At 42.1% G+C, this 21454-nt stretch overlaps 1 protein-coding gene and 1 long non-coding RNA gene across 3 annotated transcripts in view; one reads left to right on the top strand and one right to left on the bottom strand.

The window, feature by feature from the left end:
- chn2 (chimerin 2) overlaps positions 1-10483 on the top strand; it is a 43535-nt gene extending 33052 nt beyond the window's left edge. The window contains exons 9-14 of one of the 2 annotated variants that reach the window (XM_031812082.1): positions 5685-5858; positions 6901-6978; positions 7210-7347; positions 7531-7636; positions 7753-7954; positions 7987-10483. In XM_031812082.1, coding sequence (XP_031667942.1) covers positions 5685-5858; positions 6901-6978; positions 7210-7347; positions 7531-7636; positions 7753-7924 — 668 coding nt within the window. In that variant the 3' untranslated portion in view covers positions 7925-7954; positions 7987-10483. Of the gene's footprint in view, positions 1-5684; positions 5859-6900; positions 6979-7209; positions 7348-7530; positions 7637-7752 lie in introns of both variants that reach the window. The other variant, XM_031812080.1, reaches the window with a different exon arrangement.
- Positions 10484-19176: 8693 nt separating this feature from the next.
- Positions 19177-21349, bottom strand: LOC109877073 (uncharacterized). Its single transcript, XR_004206647.1, has 3 exons — positions 20958-21349; positions 20208-20359; positions 19177-19458 (listed from the first exon to the last, which is right to left on the bottom strand). It is a non-coding gene; the product is annotated as an uncharacterized LOC109877073 (long non-coding RNA).
- Between the last annotated feature and the right edge of the window lie 105 nt (positions 21350-21454).

Genomic DNA, 21454 nt, shown 5'->3' with positions numbered 1-21454 from the left:
TCGTCATTGTTGATAATCAAGCCTACTACTGTTGTGTGGTCTGCAAACTTGATGATTGAGTAGGAGGTGTGCATGGCCACGCAGTCATGGGTGAACAGGGAGTACAGGAGGGGGCTGAGCACGCACCCTTGTGGGGCCCCATTGTTGACGATCAGTGAAGTGGAGATGTTATTTCCTACCTTCACCACCTGGGGGTGGCCCATCAGGATGTCCAGGACCCAATTGCACAGGGTGGGGTTGAGACCCAGGGCCTCAAGCTTAATGATGAGCTTGGAGGGTACTATGGTGTTGAATGCTGAGCTATAGTCAATGAACAGCATTCTTACATAGGTAATCCTCTTGTCTAGATGGGATAGGGCAGTGTGATGGCGATTGCATCGTCTGTGGACCTATTGGGGCGGTAAGAACATTTGAAGTGGGTCTAGGGTGACAGTGGAGGTGATATGATCCTTGACTAGTCTCTCAGCACTTCATGATGACAAGTGAGTGCTACGGGGCAATAGTCATTTAGTTCAGTTACCTTTGTCTTCTTGGGTACTGGAACAACGGTGGCCATCTTGAATCATGTGGGGACAGCAGACTGGGATAAGGAGAGATGGAATATGTCCGTTAACACGCCAGCTGGTCTGCGCATGCTCTGAGGACGTGGCTAGGGATGCCGTCTGGGCTGGCAGCCTTGCGAGGGTTAACTTTTGAATGCCTTACTCACGTCGGCCACTGAGAAGGAGAGCCCACAGTCCTTGGTAGCAGGCCGTGTCTGTGGCACTGTATTATCCTCAAAGCGGTCAAAGAAGGTGTTTAGTTTGTCCGGAAGCAAGATGTTGGTGTCCGTGAGGTGGCTGTGGTTTTCCTTTTGTAGTCCGTGATTGTCTGTAGACCCTACCACATATATCTCTTGTCTGTGACTCCTGTGACTCCACTTTGTCTCTATACTGACATTTTGCTTGTTTGATTGCCTTGCGGAGGGAATAACTACACTGTTTGTATTTGGCCATATTCCCAGTCCCTTTTCCATGGTTAAATGTGGTGATTTGCGATTTCAGTTTTGTGCGAATGCCGCCGTCTATCCACAGTGTCTGGTTAGGGTAGGTTTTAATAGTCACAGTAGATACATCTCCTATACACTTTCTTAGAAATTCACTCGAATCAGCGTATATGTCCATATTACTCTCTGAGGCTACCCGGAACATGTCCCAGTCTGCGAGATCAAAACAATCCTGTCTGGCCATGCTGTCATGCTTTCTTGATCGCGTTGTAATGGAGATCCTTTTTAAGGAGTGGTTTTAACCCATTTCAGTGCTTCAGTACATGGGGAAAATATCACAATACTGTTCATATCATTCCAATCCTGAAGTTAAATTGAGTGAAAAGGGACACATGTAGCTGTCCTTGGCGCTTCCTGCCAGATAAAAGGATGTAATATTTAGGGTTGCAAAGCTACCGGTAAGTTACCATATTGTCCATGAGTTTCTAGTAGATAGACCATATGGTTGAAGAGAGAACAGCATAATAATGCAAAAAGCATCTAATCAACGATGGCATTTTCAATGAACTGTGACACTATTTACTATTAACTTTTGTCACAACTGCCACCAGTTTGGCACCAGTTTTCTTTCTTTTTACTATTTTCTACACTGTAGAATAATAGTGAAGACATCAAAACAATGAAATAACACATATGGAATCATGTAGTAACCAAAAAAAGTGCTAAATAAATCAGAAGGTATTTGAGATTCTTCAAAGTATCCACCCTTTGCCTTGATGACAGCTTTGCACACACGTGGCATTCTCTCAACCAGCTTCATGAGGTAGTCACCTGGAATGCATTTCAATTAACAGGTGTGCATTTCTTTCCTTAATGCATTTGAGCTATTCTGCTGTGACAAGGTATGGGTGGTATGCAGAAGATAGCCCTATTTGGTAAAAGACCAAGTCCATATTATGGGGAGAACTGCTCAAATAAGCAGAGAAAGACAGTCCATCAGGAACATTTTAAGTTTCTTCAAGTGCAGTCAAAAAAAACATCAAGCACTATGATGAAACTGGCTCTCATGAGGACCGCCACAGAAGACCCAGAGTTTTATTTTAATTTTACTAGGCAAGTCAGTTAAGAACAAATGACAGCCTAGGAACAGTGGGTTAACTGCCTGTTCAGGGGCAGAACGACAGATTTGTATCTTGTCGGCTCGGGGATTCGAACTTGCAACCTTTCGGTTACTAGTCCAACGCTCTAACCACTAGGCTACCTCTGCTGCAGACGATAACTAATGAACTTAACTGCACCTCAGATTGCAGCCCAAATAAATGCTTCACAGAGTTCAATGAACAGACAGACACATCTCAACATCAACTGTTCAGAAGAGACTGCGTGAATCAGGCTGAATTGCTGCAAAGTATCCACTACTAAAGGACACCAATAATAAGAAGAGACTTGTTTGGGCCAAGAAACACAAGCAATCACAGACTGGTGGAAATTAGACTGGTGGAAATCTGTCCTTTGGTCTGACGTGTCCAAATTTTAGATTTTGTCTTTGTGAGATGCAGAGTAGGTAAACTGATGATCTCTGCATGTGTGGTTAAATAAATCCCACCATGAAGCATGGAGGAGGAGGTGTGGGAGTGTTATTCTGGTGACACTGTCTGTGATTGATTTAGAATTCAAGGCACACTTAACCAGCGTGGCTACCACAGCATTCTGCAGCGATACTCCATCCCATCTGGTTTGTGCTTAGTGGAACTATCATTTGTCTTTCAACAGGACAACAACCCAAAACACACCTCCAGGCTGTGTAAGGGCTATTTGACCAAGAAGGAGAGTGATGGAGTGCTGCATCAGATGATCTTGCCTCCACAATCACCCGACCTCAACCCAATTGAGATGGTTTGGAATGAGTTGGACCGCAGAGTGAAGGAAACAAGTGCTTAGCACACGTGGAAACTCCTTCAAGACTGTTGGAAAAGCATTCCTCATGAAGCAGGTTGAGAGAATGCCAAGAGTGTTCAAAGCTGTCATCAAGGCAAAGGGTGGAAACATTTTGATTTATTTAACACTTTTTGGTTACTACATGATTCCATATGTATTTCATAGTTTGATGTCGTCACTATTATTCTACAATGTAGAAAATAGTACAACTAAAAACCTTGTAATGAGTACAGTAGGTGTGTCCAGACTTTAGACTGGTACTGTATGTCACACTGAAACCCTAATATGGTACCAATGGTATTCACTAAGTTGCTGGTTTATATTTAGGATCAACAGCGTTGTCATTCTGTTTGCGGCAGGGTAGCCTAGTGGTTAGAGCATTGGACTAGTAACCGGAAGGTTGCAAGTTCAAATCCCTGAGCTGACAAGGTACAAATCTGTCGTTCTGCCCCTGAACAAGGCAGTTAACCCACTGTTCCTAGGCCGTCATTGAAAATAAGAATTTGTTCTTAGCTGACTTGCCTAGTTAAATAAAGGTAAAATAAAAATTTCTTTATATATTTGTACAGGTAATAAGGACACACAGAGAGCTAGAGATAATTACAGATACCTGTGATAATCTGAAATACCCCAAAAGCACCACTAGATGTCTTGTGATAACTTGAAAGTTTCCAGTAAATGAACCACCCTTTGCAACCCTAGTATTTATGAACACCACCTAATGATTCTACTGATCAAAAATGTTGTATCCTAGTGAACTTGTTGAAATGTTTGTTGGCTGAAAAACAGATCAGACTGTATTTTTATAACGAGGCAAGCCAGTTTAGAACAATTTCTTATTTACAATGGCTGCCTATCGGGGAACAGTGGATTAACTGCCTTGTTCAGGGGCAGAACGACAGATTTTTTTTACCTTTGTCAGCTCAAGGATTCGTTCCAGCAACCTTTCGATTTCTGGCCCAACGCTCTAACCACTAGCCTACCTGCTTCCCTGTACTTCACTGGTGCAGTGAAGTATAGGGTTCAGACACACAATATAAATACATTACAGACATTTATAACTTAGCAAGACTGTAGCACAATTGAGGCTAGTTGACCAGTAGACAAGTAGGTTTGGAAAGTCCCTAAACTCTCTGCGATAGACACAGGGTTCTATTATGGCCTGGATACAATCCTGACATGGACTAACGTGGCTGTTTTTCTCTGTAGACAGATGGTTTGTTGTTCAGATATTAGCCATGCTTATAAGCCCCAGGCAAACACTGGTGTCATCAGACAGCCCTGTGCCCTATGGGAATCAGAAGAGACTTCTTTAGTACTTCCAGTCGTATCTGAAGCAGATCTCTAACACAGAGATACACAACTGATGACTGGCTTTCTATCCTCATTGTCTCTCTTTCTCCCTGTCATCTCTCTTTTCTCTCTTCCTCCCTATCCCCATCTCTCTCTCTGTGTTTCCTCTCTCTGTGTTTCCTCTCTCTGTGTTTCCTCTCTCTGTGTTTCCTCTCTCTGTGTTTCCTCTCTCTGTGTTTCCTCTCTCTGTGTTTCCTCTCTCTGTGTTTCCTCTCTCTCTCTCTCTCTCTCTCTCTCTCTATCTCTATCTATCTCTCTATCTATCTCTCTATCTATCTCTCTATCTATCTCTCTCTCTATCTCTCTCTCTATCTCTCTCTCTATCTCTCTCTCTATCTCTCTCTCTATCTCTCTCTCTATCTATCTCTCTCTCTATCTATCTCTCTCTCTATCTATCTCTCTATCTATCTATCTCTCTATCTATCTCTCTCTCTATCTCTCTCTCTCTATCTATCTCTCTCTATCTATCTCTCTCTCTATCTATCTCTCTCTCTATCTATCTCTCTATCTATCTATCTATCTCTCTATCTATCTCTCTCTCTATCTCTCTCTCTATCTATCTCTCTCTCTATCTATCTATCTCTCTCTCTATCTATCTCTCTCTATCTATCTCTCTCTCTCTCTATCTATCTCTCTCTCTATCTCTCTCTCTATCTCTCTCTCTATCTATCTTTTTCTGTCTGACAGTCTCTGTTTTTTCTCTATTTGTAATCTGTCTGTATCTGAGAATAAGGAACCCCAGTCAGCGGACCAGCAATAATGCTGGGTATTTCTTGGTAGTAACAACGCCACTATCAGTGATGAATGATTTAGCTGGATGTTCTTATTGAGTCAGGGAGACTCCCAAGTACAGTATGTTTACAGGCAGGCAGAGAAACCTCAACCTAGGTTACATTCCTGTGGCATCTCCCAGAGAGGCAGCTTGCTCTCTTCGTCACGGTGTGTGTGCAGGCCAGACCGGGACAGTGATGCCACACAAGAGAGGTGGTGCTCCGCTCTCTCACCCCCTGCTGTCCAAGACCCTCTGCTGTGACGTGGCCCACCATCTCCCAGAGAGGCAGCTCGCTCTCTTCGTCACGGTGTGTGTGCAGGCCAGACCGGGACAGTGATGCCACACAGAGAGGTGGTGTTCCACTCTCTCACCCCCAGCTGTCCAACACCCTCTGCTGTGACGTGGCCCACCATGGCATATTGAAGCAGCCTGGTCTTACCGTAGCTGGCTGGGCTTTCTCTCTGAGATTGGGATAATCCCTGTACTACTTGTTATCTCTAACCCCTCTGTAATGTGTTACATGTTGTTTTAGAAGAAGTTGACCATAATCATGTCAGATTATAAGAATGGAATAAATCTTTGTTTGTGTGTGTATTTTAACACTGACTAACCACCTCTCTGACCTGTGGTTTTCAGACTGTGGGCTGAACGTACACAAGCAGTGTTCCAAGCTGGTGCCCAGCGACTGTCAGCCAGACCTGCGCAGGATTAAGAAGGTGTTCAGCTGTGACCTCACTACCCTGGTCAAGGCCCACAACACCACACGGCCCATGGTGGTGGACATGTGTATCAAGGAGATAGAACTACGAGGTACCGTTTAGAATGTTTCTGTGACATTTAAGCCAGGTGCACCCTGCATGTTGTTAGCTAAACTGAAAGAATATTCAAATTTCAAGGTGAAAATGGATGTCTGTGATATGGTCTTGTGTGGCTCAGTTGGTAGAGAATGGGACTAGCAACTCCAGGGTTGTGGGTTCGATTCCCACGGGGGACCGGTACTTTAATGTATGCACCCACAACTGTAAGTTGCTCTGGATAAAAGCATCTGCTAAATTACTAAAATGTATTGGCTTTCTTGGACCAGGGTTAAGGAGGCTCCTAAATGAAGTGCTGTGTAAACCAATCTTTTAAATTAGCATCAAATTCAATCAATCAAATGTATTTATATATCAATTTTTACATCAGCAGATGTCACAAAGTGCTTATACAGAAACCCAGCATAAAACCCCAAACAGCAAGCAATGCAGATGTAGAAGCACGGTGGCTAGGAAAAACTCCCTAAAAAGGCAGGAACCTAGAGAGGAATGAGGCTCTGAGAGGTGGCCAGTCCTCTTTAGGCTGTTCCAGGTAGAGATTGCTACATTTAGTCAAAGAAAATTGTCCATTTGAACTGTGTTGAACTACTCTCAAAAGGGTTGTTGAACTACTCTCAAAAGGGTTGTTGAACTACTCTCAAAAGGGTTGTTGAACTACTCTCAAAAGGGTTGTTGAACTACTCTCAAAAGGGTTGTTGAACTACTCTCAAAAGGGTTGTTGAACTACTCTCAAAAGGGTTGTTGAACTACTCTCAAAGGGGTTATTGAACTACTCTCAAAAGGGTTATTTCAACTGGATGTGTTATTTCTAAAATACAGTGTATATAATAGACTTATTCAACATTTTAATCAAATTATGTAATTTCCCCAAAGTACTGTAATCTGCCTCGAGGCTCCATTGGTTGAAATAAAGGCCACCCTTGTTGAATAATTTTGTTGATCCAAAGAGCTTGTTGAGTTTATTTAGTAGAGACTGCATGGGGTGAAAGAGGGTACAGAGAGTAGAGATAACCGACTCTCTGTGTTGCTGCTTGCAGGTCTGCAGTCTGAGGGCCTCTACAGAGTGTCTGGCTTCTCAGAACACATTGAGGACGTGAGGCTCGCCTTTGACCGAGGTTTGGGTTAACTTAATTTCCTTTGCCTCAGAGCTTAGGTCTGGTTTAAGGTTATGAGACATGAAAGTCCATAGGTTGAAATGAAAAGCACATGAGCACAGGAAAGCCGTATCAGACTGCCGGATGTCGTTATGTGAGGTGTAAAGGGCAATTATGTTGCATTGTGGTAATTGTAGTGAATATACTGCAGTCTGGTCGGTACATAATGTGTCTGGTGTGTCATCTCTGCAGATGGCGAGAAGGCAGACATCAGTGCCAATGTGTACAACGACATCAACATCATCGCTGGAGCTCTGAAGCTCTATCTGAGAGACCTGCCCATTCCAGTCATCACATTCCACGTGTACTCCAAATTCATACAAGCTGCAAGTACGTACGCCCATACTTATTCCCACAATTAGCTCAATGCACCTTGGGTCTCCAGCGCAATGACTGACTGTGTACTGAGCTAAAGGCTAAGTACTAGCTTGGGGAGCTAAGGAAAATTTTCAGGTCTGTGGCACGGTTATTTATCAGGTGAATGTAACTAACAGTAGTACTTCCTCCTGGTAGAAATGCCCAACCCAGACACCAGACTGGAGGCCATCCATGAGGGACTGCTGCTGCTCCCACCAGCCCACTACGAGACCCTACGCTACCTGATGATGCATCTCAAGAAGTGATGAAACACACACTGCATCTGATCTTCATGGGGTTGAATCAGTGATGTAGTCTTACATACACATATGTTGTTTCTCACCTTTCTGACTAATATAATAATCATCTTTCTCACAGGGTCACCATGTTTGAAAAGGACAATTTCATGAATTCTGAGAACCTGGGGATTGTGTTTGGTCCGACGTTAATGCAGCCGCCTGAACAGAACGCCCTGGCCACTCTGAACGACATGAGGCATCAGAAACTCATCATACAGCTCCTGATAGAGCATGAAGACGTCTTGTTTTGAAGGACTGGAGCCCTGTCTGTTGCTGGGCAGGATGGGCTGGAGCCCTGTCTGTTGCTGGGCAGGATGGGCTGGAGCCCTGTCTGTTGCTGGGCAGGATGGGCTGGAGCCCTGTCTGTTGCTGGGCAGGATGGGCTGGAGCCCTGTCTGTTGCTGGGCAGGATGGGCTGGAGCCCTGTCTGTTGCTGGGCAGGATGGGCTGGAGCCCTGTCTGTTGCTGGGCAGGATGGGCTGGAGCCCTGTCTGTTGCTGGGCAGGATGGGCTGGAGCCCTGTCTGTTGCTGGGCAGGAATAGGATGTTTGATTTATTCCATACCAGAGGAATCTCAAGCCATCATGTCTGTCATCATATGAAATGTCAAAATTCCCAAATGTTTCTATTGTGGTCAGATTTGAGCTTCCATTACTTCTCTCCCATAAGCATGAGTGTTGGAGTTGAGTCTGTGGTACGTCAGTCAGACATCATGTCTTGTTACAGTAAGGTCAAAGGTTGTCACATCTTGCCATATTCTCCTTAAGAGGAACAAGGTACTGGATACGTCTCAAATGGCACCCTATTTTCATTACTTCTGAACAGGCCCCATAGGGCTCTGGTTAACAGTAGTGTACACTATATAGTGAGTAGGGTGCCATTTTAGAAAAAGCCATTGATTCCAACATTTCCACACACCTTTCATGGCGTCAAGTAGCCTAGCGGTAAGTGTTGGGCCAGTAATCGAAGGTTGCTGGTTTGAATACCCGAGCCGACAAGGTTAAAAATCAGTCAATGTGCCTTTGAGCAAGGCACTTAACCCTAATTTGCTCCAGGGTCGCTGTACTACCATGGCTGACCCTGTAAAACAACACATTTCACTGCCCCTTTCCAGTGTCTGTGACAATAAAAACGTTTGTTTTTATGTTTCCATAAATCCAGCATCATCACACTAACACATTCTTCTTGGTTGATGTCTGTCTGTATAGTGATTGTCTGCTCAAGTGTGTTCGTTGTGTGCTTCTTGGTCAATGAGTCTCATGACTCAGTAACTGTGTGATCCTGTAGGGTGAGATATGGATGGATGGTCTATGTATGAAGCACTGTGCTGATCAATTTATTTTGTGAAGATTTCTTTGTTTTCAGCATCATGTGCTTTTTTTCCCCCTGAAACTGATAGGTTGTCAAGGATCTGCGATGTGTTCCATTGTCAAAATACAACAAAACCCTAAAGGAATTGGTAAACAGAGTAGGTTAAACTTGTAAGGAAATGGTTAGAAACCTATTTTGAGTGGCACGGTTGAAGTTCCATCTGCGACTGTTTGCTGGTACTATAAAAATAGGCTGAGTTATAGTGTATGGTTTGGTTTGGGTGAAATGTGTGTGAGCCTAAATGTTTACAGAACTTTTGAATCAAACTTCTCATTCTTTTAAATTGACACATGGAATTAGTAAAGTAATTAATATAATATATATATTAATATTCATACTTTAGTGGAATACCATTGGGTAATATATGTATATACATATACACACACTGAACAAAAATATTAACGCAGCATACAACAATTTCAACAGAATTTACTGAGTTACAGTGCAAATAAGGAAATCAGTCGCAATAACTGAATTAGGCCCTTATCTATGGATTTCATAAGACTGGGTGGGCCTAAATCCTCCCAGGCCTACCCATGGGTGCTCCCCTGCCCAATCAGAATTAGTTTTTTTCCACACACAAGGGCTTTATTACAGACAGCTGTCCGGGTGGCTGGTCTCAGATGATCCCGCAGGTAAAGAAGCCGGATGTGGAGGTCCTGGGCTGGCGCGGTTACACGTGGTTGTGAGGCCAGTTGGACATACTGCCAAATTCTCTAAAATTATGCCTGCTTATGGTAGAGAAATGAACATTCAATTCTCTGGTGGACATTCCTGCAGTCAGCTTGCCAATTGCACGCTCCCTCAAAACCTGCGACATCTGTGGCATTGTGTTGTGACAAAACTGCACATTTTAGAGTGAACTTTTATAGTCCCCAGCACAAGGTGCACCTGTGTAATGATCATGCTGTTTAACCAGCTTCTTGATATGCCACACCTGTCTGGTGGTTGGATTACCCTGGCAAAGGAAAAATACTCACAGGGATGTAAATAAATGTGTGCACAACATTTTAGATAAATAAGCTTTTTGTCTGTATGGAACATTTCTGGGATCTTATTTCAGCTCATGAAACCAACACTTTACATGTTGCGTTTATATTTGTGTTCAGTAATAGCTACTCGTAGACTGCCAAACATCTAGTATGGGTAAGGACTAGACCTCGTAGTGTTCTGCCACTATTTGACACATACTAAAGTCAGGAAACATAAAGTGTAAATGTTCAGACTATAAAACTGCCTGGAGCAGCTATAGGTGTTGTGGAGCTCGCCTTCTCCAAATAACGTCATGGCGACAGAGTTTACACATTCTCTGTTTTCCATTATTGATAATAATTGAAATCCTTTCTACGAATCCATTTTATTAAAAGTATTTTTGTGATGGGTGCAATTAAGATTGTAATTGATCAAATGCTGATTTATTAAAAGGATGTAAAATGACATTTTGCTCAATCTTTTATGTGTACGTTTAGGATAGGCTACAATTCAATTGCTCAAAGCAATGTCTGCGTCATGGTGCAATGCAATCACAACACACACGTACTCTACCACACCTTCAATAGGACAACGATGGCTCAATAGCGCTGGTGCTGAAGAGAGCAACAATGGTGGACGCCCTGTACCTGAGGGTACACACATGGAGTGTGTCTCAAATGGCACCCTATTCCCTATATAGTGCACTACTTTTGAACAGGTTCCATAGGACTGTGGTCAACAGTAGTGCACTATGTAGGGAATAGGCTGCCAATTTGGGACTCAGGCATGATTAGTCACCCTGTTTCTAAATGTAAGGGTGTGGAGGACTTTGCATGTATTGTTTCTTCTGTGTGTCTAGTTCTCAGATACTGTGTTACTCTGGCTGTCAGGTCAGGTATTCTTCCTGCAGGCTTCCAGGGAGGTAACTTCTCTCCCAGTTTTACGTGCACCAATCAGGTGTGCATGGGTGGGGTTTTGTTTGTAGGCGATATAGACAGCTGTATTCCGATACCTGTAACATTTGTTGCCTTTCAGTGACAAGGAATACATCAGAAGTCAGTTATTTACAGTCGTTTTTCTACTTAAAACATTGGCCTTCGTGTAGATTCAAGCCTTGATTGGATGTTGTAAATTGAGTCTTCCAAGTGGATGCAGCTGTAGAGAAGGTCTGTGTGCGGGTCATGTTGTCCTCAGCCGAGGACTAACCTCACGTTGAACCCCCTTGGAGATACTAAAGGAGACACCAGAGGGCTGAAAACATACAGGTGAGTTGATGGCAGGTGTATGACATATGATCCACCATAGCTGACGTATAGCATGTTTACATGACAGCTGTATGAACATGACTTCCTATATGTTCTATTATTGATAGCATTTTTATGGCATGATTGATTCTTTTTTCTCAATACCAGTTTGTCTATATTGACATACACTAATGTATCTTGCAGGTGAAACTTAATGGTCCAGATATGGCAGCGCCTGTGAGATACCCTTGGTGGAGAGCATTTGTGACAAGGAAGAGTATTCCAACAACCCAAGAATCTGGTGAGACCCAACCTTCTGGGGAGAAGATGTCTCCTATCTCCTCCAAATCTACCCCGGACTTAAAGGGAAAGGAAACCTTTCCAGATGCAGAAACCTTTGACGATGCAGAGTTTGAGCCAATGTTCAATGAGAGAACTTGTAGACGGAATCTCAAAGTTTCACGTTCTGGCCGTTTTAAGGAGAACAGACGAGTACGGGGGACCATACCTGACAATAACAACTTCAGTGGAAGTGTTGCTGCGACTGCTGTTGCTAAGTAGTCCAGGCTACATCATGATCATTATACCTGCCAGACCGCACCTGTTATGGAGCATGGAGCATTGATGATGAAATATGAATATATTTTGAGGCATTTTTTAAAGATATAACTTTCATAATGTTCATCAATTGCGCATATCACCAGGTTAATATATTAGGTATAAAGGTTACAATATTACCACCTTCCTTCAGGAGAGTGTCCCCACACTTCTCTATACCAAGTCTCTCTCATGTGTACACGCCTCTCAAATGGGCTCACGGGCACCATCCCACTTCACTAGGTGTGGGTTAAGGTCTCCTACAATATCGATTTTCAAGTATGTTTTCATATTTCATACACACACAGCCTAAAGCACATGGTATCTAATGTTACAAATATATCCAGCCAGGGTCAATTACTTATTTTGACATTTGTTTAAATTGGTTTTTGTGTGTTTGTTTTCTTGACATGAAGGACTTGAGGTGGTTTGATATGAAGGACTTGAGGTGGTTTGATATGAAGGACTTGAGGTGGTTTGATATGAAGGACTTGAGGTGGTTTGATATGAAGGACTTGAGGTGGTTTGATATGAAGGACTTGAGGTGGTTTGATATGAAGGACTTGAGGTGGTTTGATATGAAGGACTTGAGGTGGTTTGATATGAAGGACTTGAGGTGGTTTGATATGAAGGACTTGAGGTGGTTTGATATGAAGGACTTGAGGTGGTTTGATATGAAGGACTTGAGGTGGTTTGATATGAAGGACTTGAGGTGGTTTGATATGAAGGACTTGAGGTGGTTTGATATGAAGGACTTGAGGTGGTTTGATATGAAGGACTTGAGGTGGTTTGATATGAAGGACTTGAGGTGGTTTGATATGAAGGACTTGAGGTGGTTTGATATGAAGGACTTGAGGTGGTTTGATATGAAGGACTTGAGGTGGTTTGATATGAAGGACTTGAGGTGGTTTGATATGAAGGACTTGAGGTGGTTTGATATGAAGGACTTGAGGTGGTTTGATATGAAGGACTTGAGGTGGTTTGATATGAAGGACTTGAGGTGGTTTGATATGAAGGACTTGAGGTGGTTTGATATGAAGGACTTGAGGTGGTTTGATATGAAGGACATGAGGTGGTTTGATATGAAGGACTTGAGGTGGTTTGATATGAAGGACTTGAGGTGGTTTGATATGAAGGACTTGAGGTGGTTTGATATGAAGGACTTGAGGTGGTTTGATATGAAGGACTTGAGGTGGTTTGATATGAAGGACTTGAGGTGGTTTGATATGAAGGACATGAGGTGGTTTGATATGAAGGACATGAGGTGGTTTGATATGAAGGACATGAGGTGGTTTGATATGAAGGACATGAGGTGGTTTGATATGAAGGACATGAGGTGGTTTGATATGAAGGACATGAGGTGGTTTGATATGAAGGACATGAGGTGGTTTGATAAAGGACTTGAGGTGGTTTGAGGTTATGGACTTGAGGTGGTTTGAGATTATGGACTTGAGGTGGTTTGATATGAAGGACGAGGTGGTTTGATATGAAGGACATGAGGTGGTTTGATATGAAGGACGAGGTGGTTTGATATGAAGGACATGAGGTGGTTTGATATGAAGGACGAGGTGGTTTGATATGAAGGACATGAGGTGGTTTGATATGAAGGACATGAGGTGGTTTGATATGAAGGACATGAGGTGGTTTGATAAAGGACTTGAGGTGGTTTGAGATTATGGACTTGAGGTGGTTTGATATGAAGGACGAGGTGGTTTGATATGAAGGACATGAGGTGGTTTGATATGAAGGACGAGGTGGTTTGATATGAAGGACATGAGGTGGTTTGATATGAAGGACATGAGGTGGTTTGATAAAGGACTTGAGGTGGTTTGAGATTATGGACTTGAGGTGGTTGATATGAAGGACGAGGTGGTTTGATATGAAGGACATGAGGTGGTTTGATATGAAGGACGAGGTGGTTTGATATGAAGGACGAGGTGGTTTGATATGAAGGACATGAGGTGGTTTGATATGAAGGACGAGGTGGTTTGATATGAAGGACATGAGGTGGTTTGATATGAAGGACATGAGGTGGTTTGATATGAAGGACGAGGTGGTTTGATATGAAGGACGAGGTGGTTTGATATGAAGGACGAGGTGGTTTGATATGAAGGACATGAGGTGGTTTGATATGAAGGACGAGGTGGTTTGATATGAAGGACGAGGTGGTTTGATATGAAGGACGAGGTGGTTTGATATGAAGGACGAGGTGGTTGATATGAAGGACATGAGGTGGTTTGATATGAAGGACGAGGTGGTTTGATATGAAGGACGAGGTGGTTTGATATGAAGGACGAGGTGGTTTGATATGAAGGACGAGGTGGTTTGATATGAAGGACGAGGTGGTTTGATATGAAGGACGAGGTGGTTTGATATGAAGGACGAGGTGGTTTGATATGAAGGACGAGGTGGTTTGATATGAAGGACGAGGTGGTTTGATATGAAGGACGAGGTGGTTTGATATGAAGGACGAGGTGGTTTGATATGAAGGACGAGGTGGTTTGATATGAAGGACGAGGTGGTTTGATATGAAGGACGAGGTGGTTTGATATGAAGGACGAGGTGGTTTGATATGAAGGACGAGGTGGTTTGATATGAAGGACGAGGTGGTTTGATATGAAGGACGAGGTGGTTTGATATGAAGGACGAGGTGGTTTGATATGAAGGACGAGGTGGTTTGATATGAAGGACGAGGTGGTTTGATATGAAGGACGAGGTGGTTTGATATGAAGGACGAGGTGGTTTGATATGAAGGACGAGGTGGTTTGATATGAAGGACAGTGGTTTTGATATGAAGGACGAGGTGGTTTGATATGAAGGAAGAGGTGGTTTGATATGAAGGACGAGGTGGTTTGATATGAAGGAAGAGGTGGTTTGATATAAAGGACGAGGTGGTTTGATATGAAGGAAGAGGTGGTTTGATATAAAGGACGAGGTGGTTTGATATGAAGGACGAGGTGGTTTGATATGAAGGACGAGGGTGGTTTGATAAAGGACGAGGTGGTTTGATATGAAGGACGAGGTGGTTTGATATGAAGGAAGAGGTGGTTTGATATGAAGGAAGAGGTGGTTTGATATGAAGGACGAGGTGGTTTGATATGAAGGACGAGGTGGTTTGATATGAAGGACGAGGTGGTTTGATATGAAGGACGAGGTGGTTTGATATGAAGGACGAGGTGGTTTGATATGAAGGACGAGGTGGTTTGATATAAAGGACGAGGTGGTTTGATATGAAGGACGAGGTGGTTTGATGAAGGACGAGGTGGTTTGATAAGGCCGAGGTGGTTTGATATGAAGGACGAGGTGGTTTGATATGAAGGACGAGGTGGTTTGATATAAAGGAAGAGGTGGTTTGATATAAGGAAGAGGTGGTTTGATATGAAGGACGAGGTGGTTTGATATGAAGGACGAGGTGGTTTTGATATGAAGGACGAGGGTGGTTTGATATGAAGGACGAGGTGGTTTGATATGAAGGACGAGGTGGTTTGATATGAAGGACGAGGTGGTTTGATATGAAGGAAGAGGTGTTTGATATGAAGGACGAGGTGGTTTGATATGAAGGACGAGGTGGTTTGATATGAAGGACGAGGTGGTTTGATATGAAGGACGAGGTGGTTTGATATGAAGGACGAGGTGGTTTGATATGAAGGACGAGGTGGTTTGATATGAAGGACGAGGTGGTTTGATATGAAGGACGAGGTGGTTTGATATGAAGGACGAGGTGGTTTGATATGAAGGACGAGGTGGTTTGATATGATATGAAGGACGAGGTGGTTTGATATGAAGGACGAGGTGGTTTGATAAAGGACGAGGTGGTTTGATATGAAGGACGAGGTGGTTTGATATGAAGGAAGAGGTGGTTTGATAAAGGACTCACATACAACCAACCTTTATTTAGATCATGTTGGATTACTCTGATTCTGTTCATACTGTACTAGGCTACCTAAGGTCTAGTATGCACTAATGCAGTGGTTCCTAACCATTTTTGGGTTACTGTACCACCAACTGAATTTTGCTCTGCCTAGAGTACCCACTCATGTGTATTTTACCAGTAAACCTATGGTCTCATGAGTCTTCTCAAGTACCCCTGTGGATAGACCAGGTGCCCCCAGGGGTCCTAATACGACTGGTTGGGAACCACTGCAGTAATGAACTCTTACAGAGGATGTGAATGAAGGATATGCCAGCATGTACATTAGCTAGTGTTCAGGAGATTGTAAGATTACATTTAGTTGTTTACATCACATAATACTTTAAATGTAAAAAAAAAACTAAAAAACATCTGTACTTTGTACTGCAATGTATGTACACACACACACACACACACACACACACACACACACACACACACACACACACACACACACACACACACTCAGGAGTTACATATGACGTTAATACACCTTTGTTACATATTTATTGTGGATAATATATTTACTATTTAGTCACGATCTCTAAATATTTGTTTTGAATGGACTATGCCTTCTGTCATCATTGTTACCAGTCTGCTAAAAGTTTACTTCAGAGATACAATATTGTAAATAAATGTGTAAATATGTTATTTGGTTTACTTTGTGTTTTATTTTCACTTAATAACATATGGTGAAGAAAGCTAAATACATCTAAAAGTCTAAATACATCTCAAATAAAATAAAATGTTATTTGTCGCATATACATATTTAGCAAATGTTATTGCGGGTATAACAAAATGCTTATGTTCCTAGTTCCAACAGTAATATCTAACAATACAAAACAATACACACATCTAAAAAGTAAAATAATGGAATTAAGAAATATATACATATTAGGATGGAAGTCTAAATACACCTAGAAGTCTAAATACACCTAGGTGTCTAAATACACCTAGGTGTCTAAATACACCTAGGTGTCTAAATACACCTAGAAGTCTAAATACACCTAGAAGTCTAAATACATCTAAAAGTCTAAATATATCTAGAAGTCTAAATACACCTAGAAGTCTAAAAGTCTGAATACATCTAGAAGTCTAAATACACCTAGAAGTCTAAATACACCTAGAAGTCTAAATACACCTAGAAGTCTAAATACATCTAGAAGTCTAAATACACCTAGAAGTCTAAATACACCTAGAAGTCTAAATACATCTAGAAGTCTAAATACAAATAGAAGTCTAAAAGTCTAAATACACCTAGAAGTCTAAATACACCTAGAAGTCTAAATACATCTAGAAGTCTAAATACACCTAGAAGTCTAAAAGTCTAAATACACCTAAAAGTCTAAATACACCTAGAAGTCTAAATACATCTAAAAGTCCAAATATATCTAAAAGTCTAAATATATCTAGAAGTCTAAATACACCTAGAAGTCTAAAAGTCTGAATACATCTAGAAGTCTAAATACACCTAGAAGTCTAAATACACCTAGAAGTCTAAATACACCTAGAAGTCTAAATACATCTTAAAGTCTAAATACATCTAGAAGTCTAAATACACCTAGAAGTCTAAATACACCTAGAAGTCTAAATACATCTAAAAGTCTAAATACATCTAGAAGTCTAAATACACCTAGAAGTCTAAAAGTCTAAATACATCTAGAAGTCTAAATACACCTAGAAGTCTAAATACACCTAGAAGTCTAAATACATCTAGAAGTCTAAATACACCTAGAAGTCTAAATACACCTAGAAGTCTAAATACATCTAGAAGTCTAAATACAAATAGAAGTCTAAAAGTCTAAATACACCTAGAAATCTAAATACACCTAGAAGTCTAAATACATCTAGAAGTCTAAATACATCTAAAAGTCTAAATACATCTAAAAGTCGAAATACATCTAGAAGTCTAAATACATCTAGAAGTCTAAATGCATCTAGATGTCTATACACATTTAGAATTTTCAAGATTCTGGTTTATTCTGGTTTCTAGAAGATCAATGGATGCATGACCTCGAACCACACAATAGATGTAGCCATTGTCATTGTTCTATTGCTAGGCCTCTGGGTGTGGTGAAATGTTTAGACAGCAGCTTCCCTGGGGCTGCTGGGGTTCTTTTTAAATCATACATTCTTGCCTTTTAGAGCACCATTATTAGACACAGAATTACCTTGGCTTATTACAATAAATGATTGATAGATCCGAATGACCAGTTCCTCCTTACTGGATACGAGGTAGCTACTGTAACTCATTATGGTTCATGTGAACGGCATGGATGCTAATGACAGTGCCAGGACCTGATCATGGTTGCTAATGACAGTGCCAGGACCTGATCATGGCTGTTAATGACAGTGCCAGGACCTGATCATGGTTGCTAATGACAGTGCCAGGACCTGATAATGGTTGCTAATGACAGTGCCAGGACCTTATAATGGTTGCTAATGACAGTGCTATGACCTGATAATGACAGTGCCGGGACCTGATAATGACAGTGCCGGGACTGGATAATGGCTGACTGACGACCTTAGTTAAGTGAAATGTACAGTATAAAGGAATGATCTGGTTCATTCTTTTTCAACTCAGATTCACGCAGAAGTACACACTGTATTCCCCGTTGCTCTATGTAATCTGCTTATTCACCCATGTTACAGATGGTGTGAAAAAGGGGGACAAATATTTGTGATGGAATAGCTTCTGTGAGCTTTTCACTTCAACTGTTCTCTCCAAGTAAGCAAAGGAGTTGTTCTGGACTTTGGGTATTGGTATGAAAACAGAAGAATTAGTGCCCTCTACTGTTCATCCTGTACTCTACTATCAGTGCCTCTCCCTTGAGGCATTGGTGGCACAGTTGCAACTTGGCCATGTTTGCCATGGGGTGGGGGGGTGGGGGGGGGGGGGAGTACATGACTCTCCTGAGAGATTTATGAAGAGGCATTTTATTTCAGTGGCTGACATATACAGATATTCTTATGAATACTGTATGATACTTTACAAACTGGTGACCCCATCATTCACCATCAGCCTTGTACTTGAACTAAAGACTTGAACTAAAGACTAACACAAAAATATGTATCTATACAGAAAATCATTGAAATGAATGTGAATAACTGTACATGGGTCACATTGGGTAGAAATGCAGTGGGTGGATTTAGTGTTCTCTATGATACGTCTTCAAGGCAGTTGGGGAGGCAGGTAGCCTAGTGGTTAGAGTGTTAGGCCAGTAACCGAAAGGTTGCTGGATCAAATCTATTGTTCTGCCCCTGAACAAGGCAGTTAACCCACTGTTCCCCGGTAGACCGTCATTGTAAATAAGAATTTGTTCAAGTCACTGACTTGCCTAGTTAAATAAAAAAATAAAACATAAAAAAATGGCATTTTCATGCCTGAAAAATACCCATATCACATAAATATAAAGCAGTAAATCCTGAGCGCTCCTCAGAACACTTTAATGGTACATTCATGACCGATTAACCAGTTCAAATGACATGTTAATAGGAGTAAAGGCTGGTTTATACCTGGGCTAACAACACAGACATTCGCTTGACCTACTGCAAACTCATTTCAGACTTCTACAGCTCATTATGTTTGTAGGTAGACTCTCTAGAAGATATGAATCAGTCCTGCACCATCGCCTCATGACGCGTATCATTAGCAGGGTAGCCATGTCTTTCAAACTCTTTCCTCCTTCACCTGTCACAGAGAGAACATAAAACCCTCACGTTAACAAACACCTCATCTCTGTAACCCAGAAGTAAAATAATCTGCCTACAGGAGATTAACAATCACTAGACCTGGGTTCAAATACTGGGCTTGATTGAGTTTATCCTGGTGTAACAGTATCACTGTAGCTTGCTTAACAGTATCACTTCCTTCCTTAGGTACCCTGTCCCTTACTGAGCTCGAACCAGGGATCCTCTGCCTTGCAAAAACATGAATCACATGTAGCTTGTGACTGGAGGGTCCACTAATCCCTGCCGTGTGTAGAGTCCTCTGATGCCTACATCTTGTTTGGAGAGCCTCCAGTCATCGTTTAGATCCATTTCCTGGAACGACTCATGGGACCTGGGACCGTTCCGAATCTCCATGATCTCAATGTCAAAGATCAACGTCCTCTCAGGGGGATTTTACCTGACAAAATACACGTGAGCAATATAACACGATGGCTGTTTCCCAAATGCCATCCTATTCCCTAGTGGACTTATTTCATCCAGAGCGCACTAGTCAAAAGTAAAGCATTGTCCCATTTGTGGTGCATCCGATGACATTGACCCTTGACACAAAAGAATCACCTAGCGAATTAAAGTAATTATGGATTTCAGTGCTTCAGGAGATCACACTAACGTTCACACTAATGATCAGGCTAACGTTCTGTAATTGGGTATGAAAGGTTAGGTAAGCACTAGGCTACTGGTAGTCATAGGTTAATACATGTGCAATACCTTTTCCCTCTTTGCCATAGGCCAGAGCTGGGGGGATAATGAGCTCCCTCCTCCCTCCTGGACACATGTTCTTCAGCCCCTTATCCCAACCCTTGATCACCTCTCAGATCCCCAGGGTGAACCACACTGGCTGCTTGTCCCTGTGGTTACGGCTGACAAGAGTCACACAGATCCATCAGTGTTCTTAATGAAAAATCAGTAACCACTAAATTAAAGGACTGTTTCACACCAGTGGCAGCTGGTGGGAGGAACAATGGGAGGATGGGCTCATTGTCATGGCTGGAAAGGAATTCATGGAACGGAGTCAAACATGTAGTTTCCATATACTTGATACTGTTAATTCCAGCCATTAAAATGAGCCCATCCTCCTATAGCTTCTCTCACCAGCCTCCTCTGGTTCACACGCAAAAACACAGTTCTGGCATGCACCATTTTTAGGATTGTATTAATGGTGGACTAATTGACAAAATACCATTTTTGATTGGACTGTCCCTTTAACCAAACGGTTACTCAGTAAAACAAACACATCGATTGTCAATGTCGACAAACATGCAGGTGTTATGGGAGTGTGATTAAGGGGATTCATTTGGTGGGCAAATGGTTTTTTTTTTGTGCCAACTTCAAGATCTCAATTCAACCCTTGAGTATGATGGACTGGTTGATCATTGGTTAGTAGACTAAGATTGCAGCAACAGGCAACGGAACCTTGTCCAATCAACAGAGCATTTTATATCGGTTTCAACAAGTCACCTGGAATGAAACATGGTGCCATTGCTCTCCAGAAATCCCTCAAAGTGCACAAGAAGTATGTCTCCATATTTCGACTTCTGAAAGCAGGCAAAGGGTTTATGCAAAACCTCAATTTTCACCACTGGTTCGGGTAGTTTAGCGCCATTCATAGAAATATAAAAAGCACGAAAAAAATTTGCAAAAATATAAAAGTAACATTTCAGTGGTTTCTGGTTGGATAGATAGATTAATCACACCAGAGTACACAACTAGGCCTGACTAACAGGTGTGCAACAAACTTGCATGGAGTCTAGCCCAATTGATAGCTACGTGGCAGTCAAACTGAGAGAGGTACTTGCAAAATGTTTCCCTTATTCACTTGTGAGACCACCTTTTTTTGCGATTGGAGAGAATTTTTGGAAGCCGCACCCAATTTCTAAATAGTTTCTGTTCATTGGAGGACATACATAGTTCCTCCCACATTGTTACGTCCACAGGGCCTAAAACCCAAATCCTTT

Source organism: Oncorhynchus kisutch, unplaced genomic scaffold (assembly GCF_002021735.2).
Source record: "Oncorhynchus kisutch isolate 150728-3 unplaced genomic scaffold, Okis_V2 Okis02a-Okis13b_hom, whole genome shotgun sequence".
Taxonomy (NCBI): Eukaryota; Metazoa; Chordata; class Actinopteri; order Salmoniformes; family Salmonidae; genus Oncorhynchus; species Oncorhynchus kisutch.
The sequence above is the reverse complement of the archived record's forward strand: the minus strand, read 5'-3'. Positions and strand labels throughout refer to the sequence as shown.